We start from the raw sequence: 10,659 nt of genomic DNA, 5'->3' as shown, positions 1-10,659 counted from the left end.
TCCACCTGGTGCATCTAATAGGTCTTCAGTATGATACTGAGCAGGGTTAACCGGCTTAATGAAAGCAGAGTCAGGAAAACGCAGAATTCTAAATTCTGCTTTTAAAACAACGGGGCTAACATTGTAAAAATTAATAAGGATAACACAGCTCTAAGCAGTAAATTCCAAAGGAGGTCGCCAGTCCTAGCACTCCCTCACCCCTGACCAGTCTTGGCCACAGGGAATAAGAATGTGCCCCAGGTGATTCAATCTGGCACCTTTCCCAAGATTTGTAAATTAAAACTAATGGAGATCAGAATGAAGAGGAATCCCTTCCTCTCTGATGAGGATGCTGGGAAAGTGGGGACCTTGGGGCGCACGGTGGTGGTGTTTCTATCCTCTCAGAGAAAGCTGACATAAGCTTCTGAAGCTGACACACAGAGAGGAGAGTCTGGAGTGGGAGAAGAGTCTGGCACCTTCAGGCACCTAGGTCTAGCCACCCGAGACCAGAATATCCCTATCTTTCTACAGCAAGAGGAGACAATAAATTCACCCTTCTTGCCTCAGTTAACTTGATTTGGGGTTTTATCACTTGCAAATACCAAGGTCCCAGTTCGTACACTCTACTATTCATTTGGCATGTTCTTAGACACTCTTTCCTGTCGCAAGCAAATGTTTTCACGTAAATGTCTCACTTCCCCAACAAGAAAATCATTTCCTTGACAACGGTTGTTTTGCCAGCATACCTGTCCCAGTTACTGAGCACATGGTTAAGTGTTTTAAATATATTTATTAATGGTTATTATGAAGGAGATGTACAGTGTTAGGAAGAGGAGAGAATTTCTGATAGCAGAAATTCTTGTTAAAGGCATTCCTCTGTGTTCTGACTTTGCACCTAGCTGACCAGTCCACAAGAGAGCCAGCTGTGTAATCTGGGACTGTGCCCGCATTACACAATTTATTTGGAATATTGGAAATGGCTTTCCTTTTTTATATTGACTTGGCGTTCCCAGTTAGTTTCTCACTCCTGTCAAGATTTTCAGGAAGGTTCATCTTTCTCTGGGGGATGGGTGTTCCCCCACAGTCTCTCACAGAGAGACACTCTCACAGAGCTCTCCCCTCAGTCCAAGACAAAATATATTATAATAGTACTTATTAAGTTGAGACTAGTGCCTCGATGAACTAAAAGGCATTCTCTAAAAGGCACGTGACTGGCCTTGCAGACCGGGTGCCTTGTCAGAGGGGATAGTTCCCATCACCTGCTGAGAGAACACCAAACTCCACCCCCTTCAGCAGGGGTAGGCCACCACCTGCTTCGCCCAGAGTGCTCAAGGAGTTGGTTTTGTTTTATTTTAAACCGGAGTTTTATTTTATTATTTTCTTAATCGAGTATAATTAAAGCACAGTGTTATAATAGCTTCAGTGGTACAGTGGTCATGATTCAACAATTCTATACATTTCTCAGCACTCCTCAAGACAGGTGTGCTCTGAATCCCCTTCCTTTTGGCGGGCAGATGGGCAGCTGGTCTGATGGAGGCAAGAGGGACACTTGCACCCTGCTGGCCACCCTGTACTGACTCAGCTTTATCATCTGGGAAGTTTCACACCTTATGTGCTTCACTTGAAATCCTGGCAAACTCTTGCCTTCTACATGGTGACGTCAGCATGGTTTGGCTTCCCTTTTTTGTTTACAAATTAAAAAAAAAAAGGCAACACCCAGAGATCTGTAGATAATAGGATTTATGTTTTACCACTGAGTCTCAACATTGGTTGGGGCATTGGGAAAGAACTTAATTTGGCTGCTGAGTGGAAAACAAGGGAGCGTGTCTTAGAAAAGACGACACGGGGTGGTGGGGCAGGGGGTTGGGGGGGCCTTAAACGCCCTCGCTTGCGCAGATGGAGAATCCTAAGACGCCCAGGAGTCCAGTCTTTGAGCAGAAGCGAATACTGACGTTTTCTGAAAAAGGGACAAATTTGTGAAGAAGGAGCGTTGAGAAATACATTATTAGAATGCAGCAGACCCATGCCTTCTCGTTAATGTCTTGACGAGGGATTGTACATGTAATTCTCTGTTACCCAAGGTTTTAGCTACCCTTGTATTGCAAAGGGTAATGATGTGTTAGCTTAAATAAGACTGACAAGTCCTGGGAGCTCCTGGGTGACTCAAGTTGGTTAAGCGGCTGCCTTGGGCTCTGGTGGTGATCCCGGGTTCCTGGGATGGAGCCCTCCCCCATCTTGGGCTCCCTGCTCAGTGGAGGGTTCTGCTTCTCCCTCTCCATCTGGCCCTTCCCGAACACTCTTGTGTGCTCTCTCTCAAGTAATTAAATAAAATGTTTAAAAGAGAGAGAGACTGATAACTTCTAGAAGTGCTGTATGGCTCTATTTGATTAATGCTTTGACATTCTGCATGGGTGCCCTGTCTGTGTGCTTTTAGTCCTAAGTACTAATGACCCTGCTAAAAGAAAAGTATCTTCAAAAATTTTTCTAGACAGTAAAAATGTGATAAATGCTCATTATTTTCTTTCCTCTTACCTTCTTCCACTACTCTGGGTAATTTATCTTGCTGCATTCACCATCTGCAGCCTGGCCCCTCTTTCCCTCTGGCTACTTTCCCATATTGGAAACTTTGTATAAAAATACCAGTGATGACTGCAATGATATATGCTAGCTGGACCACTCAGGGCTTTTTATCCTTGTCAATCAGTGCACTTTGCTTGCTCTTCCTTAGACTCATTCTATCTGAGATTCTGAAAATAGTTTTTGAAACCTTTTTGAAAAATAATTGACAAGTGGATTTGTATGCTTTTCAAGTGTACACCGTGCTGATTTGATATCCACACGCGTTGTAGAATGATTACCAAGACCGAGAGAACACATCCATCACTTCACATAGTTAACGTAGGTAATTCTTTCCTGTGTGTGCTGCGTGGTAAGAATGCTTAGGATCTCCTCTCAGCAACTTTCAAGTATACAATCCTGTATCATTAACGCCCATGAGCACGAAGCACAGGAGGAAATCCAACAGTTTTCTCCTGGCACCCAGGACATCTGAAAATTTCATCCTCTGTGTTAACCCATCAACTTCTCCACCAGAGGGCGTGTTCCTTAGGGCACCCTAATGCCCTCAGGAATGAGTTTCATTGATTGCTCGCTCTCCCTCCTGTTTAGCACGATTGCCACACACCGTAGGTGTTTTGTTCCTGAACTCAACCGAAATGAGCCATGTTTCACATCTACCTGTACTTCACACAACCCCAGGTGGAATGGCCCACACGGGGAAGCTTCCAGGAAATGTCTGGGAAAGGAATAATTCAGTACTCACCTATCTTCTCAACCACTTCCCCCTTGTACAGGGGGATGTGACTGCAGAGATGCCTGATCGGGGAACCAACCAGGAACCAGTCTATGTCCATGATCAAGGACTGCAGGGGGCTGTATTTGACCCAGAAGTATTTGTCAGAGTACATGTTCTTCATAGCCTAGAACAGCAGAGGAGAGGGGGATAGGATAAAGCAGGTTGACTTAACCTGATGTCCCTTATTCTAAGCTTTTTCTTTTTCATACTATGAAGCAGAAGCCCATCAGCAATGCTCAGGATGCCCTCTCCTTCTGAGCACTTGGTCTGCAGGGAAGCCTCGATATTACCAATGTTATATCCCTCTTGGTGGCAGTGAAACCCAGGGAGGGTGACTCCCATGGCACAGGGGGCACAGATGGGAAGTTACAGGGGGGAATGCAACACCACGTTCCAAGCCTTGGGCTGTATTTGTTTATTCTCACTGTCCTGTGTTGTTTCTTTGCACCTTTGTGTTGTGGACTAATATGACTTCACTCGTTTTTCTGCCAATCACTATTTCTAAAAGCCTTGCTGTTCAGTCCTTTACAGAAAAACACTGGAATTTATGATAAGTTCTCAAATTGGGGGCTGGATGGTAGAAATCAAGCTAAGCAAAATCAATAAAGGAGAAAACACTTTAAGGGATGGCGAGTGCATAATCATGGTAAGATGTAATATTATGATCTTTCCCCTTACTCTCTTCTTTCCTCTGTAGGCACCCATTTTCCCGGGCAAAGGAATGGGGAATGGGGAAGAGTACTGCAGAATCACCTGTTTCTCGTAGATGTATCGTTCTAGTTTGTCCAGAGCAGGGATCGCCTTGTGGTCCATCTTCAGGATGTAGCAAGCTCTTCGGGAGAGCAGCCGGGATGCGATGTAGCCCTGGGGCAGGAAGAACACAGTTATTGGCCTGCCTGGCTCCCCGGTTCCAAACTGGTGGTGAGGACATTTGAGCCTCACTGAGGAAAGCCTTGAACATGTGCAGTGAGTGCACGTGACCATTTTTCGCGAGCCGTCCATTCTACCCATTCGCCTTCTTTTACATCATAGGTTTACTTTTTGGCTTGTTATTTCTATCTCTGAGGTTGTACAAACCCACAATCTGTGCCCCACTTCTCATGTTTTGCAACCAGGGCCTGTAGTGTCAGGTTTGAACAATTAAGAAGCAGCGGCTGTCTGTTTCCTTCTTTCTTTTTTTAAGATTTTATTTATTTACTTGACACAGCGAGAGAAGGAACACAAGCAGGAGGAGTGGGAGAGGGAGAAGCAGGCTTCCTGCCAAGCCAGGAGCCTGATATGGGACTCGATCCCAGGACCCTGGGACCATGACCTGAGCTGAAGGCAAATGCTTAACACCTGAGCCACCCAGGTGCCCCTGTCTCTCTTTCTATTGATTTTGTTCTGCCTTTTCCTTAATTTGGGGTAAATACAGTATTCTTTAGAACTGTGCTTTCCAATATGTTCACTCCCAGCCACATGGGTTATTTAAATTTAAATTCAAATTAAGTAAAATTTAAAATGCACTTCCTCTGTCACACGATTCACGTGCCCTGTAGCCACAAGCAGCCAGTAGCTTGTCTGTTGGAAAATACAGATATAGAGTATTTCCAGCGTTGTAGAAATTTCTGCTGGACAGTGCTGCTTGAGAAACTCTCCTTCGAGTGGCATGCTCCCCCTCCCTGCCAACACACACACGTTTCATCCACTCTTCTCTCCTTTACCATCTTCTCTCCCTCCTTTCTCCATCTCAAACCCAAGCAGGCTGGAGGGGGCTGGGTTGGAGGCAGGGGGTATAGAAATAGCAATGGTAGGCGAGGCACAGGAGCCAGACCAAACTGGAGGCCACCTCGCCTTCACCCCAAATGGAATTTTCTCTACAGAGTCCCAAATAATTATACAGTCCGTGAGGCTGTATGTCATACAGGGAGAGAGAGAACCTCAAGCAGACTCTGAGCTGGGCTCAGATTCCGGCTGGGGGCTTGATCTCATAACCATGAGATCATGACCTGAGCTGAAAGCAGGAGTGGGACACTTAACTGACTGAGCCACCTAGGTTTCCCAAACAAAACCACTTCTTCTAGTTCCCATTTTTCAATTCTTACAAATTGCCAGTTCCTAAAATTCAAAAAGAGCCCGAGGCAAAGCCTGATGGCCGTGCAAGGGGCTTAAACCGAGTCCTCACAGCTCTGGTTTTTTTTGTTTTTGTTTTTTTGTTTTTTGTTTTAAGACACTTGGGGGATTTCCCTGAAATCTGCTTTTAAAAAACAATTGCAGTACAACTTCCTTTAAAACTGTATCTTTCAAAAATTTTGTGTTTTCAGATATGTCCTAGAACTGCCAATGCCAATGGGGAGGAGACATGTGAGGAGGTTCCTACAAGAAAAAGAGACAAAAAGTACGTTCACATGCCCAGTGAGATGGACTGTGACCTACTTATATCCACAGTACGTAGCTCTGTCCCATGGTAAAAGCAGTCTCCTGATCAGATGGAACGAATAGAAAACAAACAAATAAATGGATAAAGGACCCAATACCTCTTCTAAGCAGGTTTCTGAGATTTATTGTTAATAGCAGTAACTGAAACTTGTAAAGATTTTGGATTAACACACTTTCCTTCTTCCAGAAGAAGTATGATTTATTGCATATCCTACTGACATAGTTGAAGAGGTATAGTTGTTCGGGATTTCTGCTATTCTATGATTGTTTATTCCATAATCGCTCTTTTTCTGCACGAGTTTTTCTATTAGAAGCCCTAATGCACTCATTTATTCATTCAGCCAATATTTTTGAAAGCCTGTGTGCCAGGCTATGCTCTGGGTTTTAGTCCCCTCTTCTAGACACTGTCTGAGCCTGTAGTGAGGCAATTATCATGATGGTCCAATTACCACCTCAAAAGATCAAACAGGTGTGTATGTTACCTGTTACACATTTTTCTTAGAAGTGGTTTTGTTTGAGAAATCTAGGTGGCTCAGTCAGTTAAGTGTCCCACTCCTGCTTTCAGCTCAGGTCATGATCTCATGGTTGTGGGATCAAGCCCCCAGCCCGAATATGAGCCCAGCTCAGAGTCTGCTTGAGGTTCTCTCTCTCCCTTGCCCTCTGCCCCTCCCTCTCCTCAAATGCACACATATCCTCTCTCTCTTTCTCTCTAAAATAAATAAATAAAATTTCCCTTTTTAAAAAAAAGGGAAAAGTGGGGCATCTGGGTGGCTCAGTGGGTTAAAGCCTTTATCTTCAGCTCAGGTCATGATCCCAGGGAGTCTGAGCAGGGAGTCTGCTTCCTCCTCTCTCTCTCTCCCTGCCTCTCTGCCTACTTGTGATCTCTTTTTTTCTGTCAAACAAATAAAATTTTTAAATCTTTTAAAAAATTAAAAAGAGAAAAGCAAAAGTAAGGGAATTCTGGAAGAATTGCAAGGATAGTTCTTGGAATTCAAATGCATAGTAAATGGCTGCCCCTTCACCCTTTAGAAACCCAGTGAGTCTTGAAGAATATAAAAATTCCTTTGCGGCTTACATGTTTATAGTCAAAAATCGTGGTAGAGGAGCATGAACCTGAATGGATGTTAATAATGGCAATATTTTTTTGATTGTCGATTGTCACTGTCTCCTGAAGATTGCCACCATTTTTGCTTGGGCTGATGATGTTATAAACCTAGATTAACAACAAAGACATAATGGTTTTTCCATAAGTCCTATGCACTGGAAAGACAACCCTTCCAACCAAATGAAGCCCTCCACTTGTGAGCAAGAGACTGAAGTCTGAAACCTCCTCCCTGGCATCCCAGACCGAAAACCATGCTAAAGTAAGAATGTGAAGCTCTTCTTCATGGTTTACTATATTATATACAAGAGAAGCAAAAACATCACAGAAGAAATGAAAGTGACCACATTGTAAAGCAATGGGTTGCATTTTTTTAAAGGACTGCAGTTTGGAAAGAAATAACCAAACTTATCATTTCCTTTATTGGTTATTTCTGGGATGCCATCCCAAATAGGGCATGTGGGCTCTCTACCGTGCTCCACATAGATGATCTTGTATCTTCCTTTTCCTTTGCCAGTAACTGTAGGGTATAAAGTCCAAAGAAAACCAACTTACCTCATATCCATGAGATTGTGTCCCAAAGATGGCCAACACCAGAAACACCACCTAAAAAACAGACCAGTTGCACCCATTCTCTATAGGGGAGTCATTAAGGATGGGGACTTACAGAGACACTGGACAGGATAAGCACAAGTATCTCGGAAAATATACATTTAGAGACACAGGTGGGTGATCATGGGTAATCAACAGTCCATCTCCCAGATGCTAAACACACATTCCCTCATTAGACAGGTGTTTGCTGACTTCATGCTATTTGTCAGACACCAGGTTCTACCTTTATGCCCCATCCCTGACCCTTCCCAACATCATAAGCTTGTAGGCAACAAGAGTTCTTATGCCAGATACAACCCGGAGTAGGTGAACAGTGAGGAAGGACTCCTTTTACTACGAGAACACCCTGGTGTGACTCACAGTGGATTTGGATGACAGAGTGAAGTTGTATCTTATGGTTAAAAAAAAAAATGTATCAAATTCCCTTGAGACCAAGAGGGTAAATTACAGTGCGATTCATGGTGATGAGATACAATGGATTCCCAAGGGAAACAATGAAAATAGGATACTTGGAGGCATGGCAAGCTTTCAAGGCTGACATCAAGGAAAGCCTCTATATTCTCCTTAGTGATGCCCTCAGACAACTGTTAGGCTGATGGACCATGAGACTGACACTGACGCAGTGATGACATTTTGCTGCAGTTGTGTGAAGAGTCTTATCCAATGGGTAAAAAAGACCCAGTTTTGCGTTCTTTTCTGAACGCTACCATGTACGCCACTGCCATTGCAAGCTACTCATGAAGGAGGTCTGCAGGAAGGCAAGTATTTTTAAGACCTGTCAAGAGGATTTATTTACTTTCCTAACATTCACCAGTAACATTTCTCTTCTGATGACTGGGGAGGAGTGTCTGACAAAGGCCAGCATGTAGATCTCCAACCTGCCTACTCGCCCAGCCACATGCCTTCTCTGACTCCAGGCCAGCTCTGTAACCTCTGACACTCTTCTCTATTCTATTTAAATGGGTCTAATACAGAGGTTTGAACGGATGGGTGGAGGACTGACCACCATAGTAATACAATTAGAGAGAGCTCAGGAAGTGCCCCCGCCCCCCAAATAACCACCTGCCCAACACCGTGTTTAATACACCGAGGTTACAGGATTAGGTTTCAGCAACAGATCTCCTCTTGGAAAATCAAGAGACCCTTGGAAATGGAACTCTCTAAGCCAACAATCTTGAACACCTGATGGGAAGAAACTTACCATTTTGCTTTCTCCATCACCAGCTAAATGGATAAAGGATAGATCACTGGGGAAGGAGTTCCATTCTAGGTCAAAACATAGACCTCTGCTCATGGAGCAGTGCAGAGTGGAGCCATGGGAGACTGGGGTCAGGATTGGGATCCGCAGGAGGAGAGATTGCACAGCAGGAACGTTGTACCGTAATTGCTCCTGCCAGGGGGGCCGGAGATGGGTACATTTCAAGTCTAAACCTCTTGTTTACTGGAAAGGGAAAATCACATTCCTCTGGCCTCAGTCTCCTCATCCATAGGATGGGGGTAATACTGCTCAGCTCACAGAATTCTTGAGGTGAATAAATCAAAGTATGTTCAGCATATGATCTCATATGCACTCAGAAAATGATAGCTGCTATTATCTTTAAAAAAAAAAAATTGTCCCTTCTCTTTTAAATAGTAAATGCAGTTGTCCCAAAATGCCTACATTCCTTCTCAAGCTCATGATAGTAAGGAACTGTTATTAAGAATTCTCCAAATTAAAATTCTCTAGGTATTTCCAAGATGTTTTTTTTTAAGTAAATGTCTTAGAAAATAGACAATGGACCGATAAATATCTGACCTCATATTTAACACTATCGTTGCCAAAGACATTATTTAATTCAACGACAGAAGCTTAAAAGCTTGCATAGTGTTCATCTAAGACTTCTGAAATCCAAGGCATATTGGATTTGAACATTTTCTCTCAGAGCCACCACAAGAATATAAAGAAGCATAAAAAAATACTCACAAGGACTTTCATTTTGCCTGATGGGAAGAAGGTGCCAGACGAGGCTGCCGGTGCAACTCCAACCCTTTATATTAGCTTTAAGGTGTGGAAATCTCTTTCCAGAACAATTACGTTGGAAAAGGCTATGTCTATATCTCTGACAAACACCAGCAAACTCCTTTATCAGGATTGAGACACAGCCACATAACCTGATATCAATAAACTTCATTAGTCAGTAATAAAAATCTGCCACTTGGTCACTCAGTAAATATTCCTTGCTTATCTGTGTAACATTGCAGTCAAGATTTCAATTTCCACCCTTTAAAAATATTATAAGATGCTTGTTCTACACCAGCATCTTATAGACAAACAAGTCCTACTATCTGCCCCCGATGGTCAAGTCCTCCCTTCAGACTTGAACTGGGTTTTCAGTGTCTTTTCATGTGTGCCCTGTATTTTGAATTCTTCTGACTGAAGGATGGACGTAGGACTAGAGGAAACACAGTGGCTGGGGGACGCCTATGACTTAATTTCTTCTCCCTGTTAAAGTCACTTCCAATTTCCACAGACTCATGAGGAACAAGATCTAGAGAGCACTCTGCCCAATTACCAGAGTTAACCACAGGTTTACGTTAAGCATTGCCCATAACTCCATAAAAACTATGAGTTACACATCTCTAGTTATCCTGAAGGGCACTGAAAATTTCTCAGATTAAAAAAAAAAAAAATGAGATACAGTTGAATTTGTGTAATTTTTATAATACCACACTCAAAAATGTTTGGCTAAGGTTACAGTGGGATCATTAATTCAGAAGGCAGGGAAATATAAAAATAAACATTACCTGTCAATGGCAAATTTGTTAACCATTGAGAATCGCTATGGTAAGCACAGAAGGAACACAAGTGATGTCCTTGTTCTACAACCGAATGACTTCCTGACTAGCAGCTTAAAAAATGGGACTTTTAAAAAGCAGACATTGGACAGTTTGGGGGTTACCTAGTTTCCTGGAATTTCCCTCCCCTGGCTGGTCAGTTGGGTGGATGAAAAATGTGCTGCTTTATTAAGCTGTTTTGAGATACTGGCAGCAAGAAGAACTCCAGTTTTATAGCACATCTGCAAATGCTCTCCCATATCTGGCTCCCAAGACCCCAAAAAAGCAAGCCAGCTCCCACACCTGCAGACATGAGGGCAGACAGAAGTACTACACCCTTTGCATTTCTTCCTCTTGCTGTCTGCCTTCTTTGTATTGA

The 10,659-nt window shown here is 43.3% G+C and overlaps 1 protein-coding gene across 1 annotated transcript; it reads right to left on the bottom strand.

The window, feature by feature from the left end:
- Positions 1 to 1,702: 1,702 nt before the first annotated feature.
- Positions 1,703 to 9,841, bottom strand: GKN2 (gastrokine 2). The gene is made up of 6 exons (XM_082745615.1): positions 9,430 to 9,841; positions 7,410 to 7,460; positions 6,828 to 6,965; positions 4,088 to 4,198; positions 3,302 to 3,458; positions 1,703 to 1,936 (listed from the first exon to the last, which is right to left on the bottom strand). The coding sequence occupies exons 1-6, from the start codon at positions 9,439 to 9,441 to the stop codon at positions 1,854 to 1,856; spliced, it is 552 nt and encodes a 183-aa protein (XP_082601741.1). The 5' UTR covers positions 9,442 to 9,841; the 3' UTR covers positions 1,703 to 1,853.
- Between the last annotated feature and the right edge of the window lie 818 nt (positions 9,842 to 10,659).

Source organism: Mustela nivalis, assembly GCF_964662115.1.
Source record: "Mustela nivalis genome assembly, chromosome: 8".
In the NCBI taxonomy this organism is placed as follows: Eukaryota; Metazoa; Chordata; class Mammalia; order Carnivora; family Mustelidae; genus Mustela; species Mustela nivalis.
Note: the sequence above shows the minus strand (reverse complement) of the source record. Positions and strands in the feature narration are given on the sequence as shown.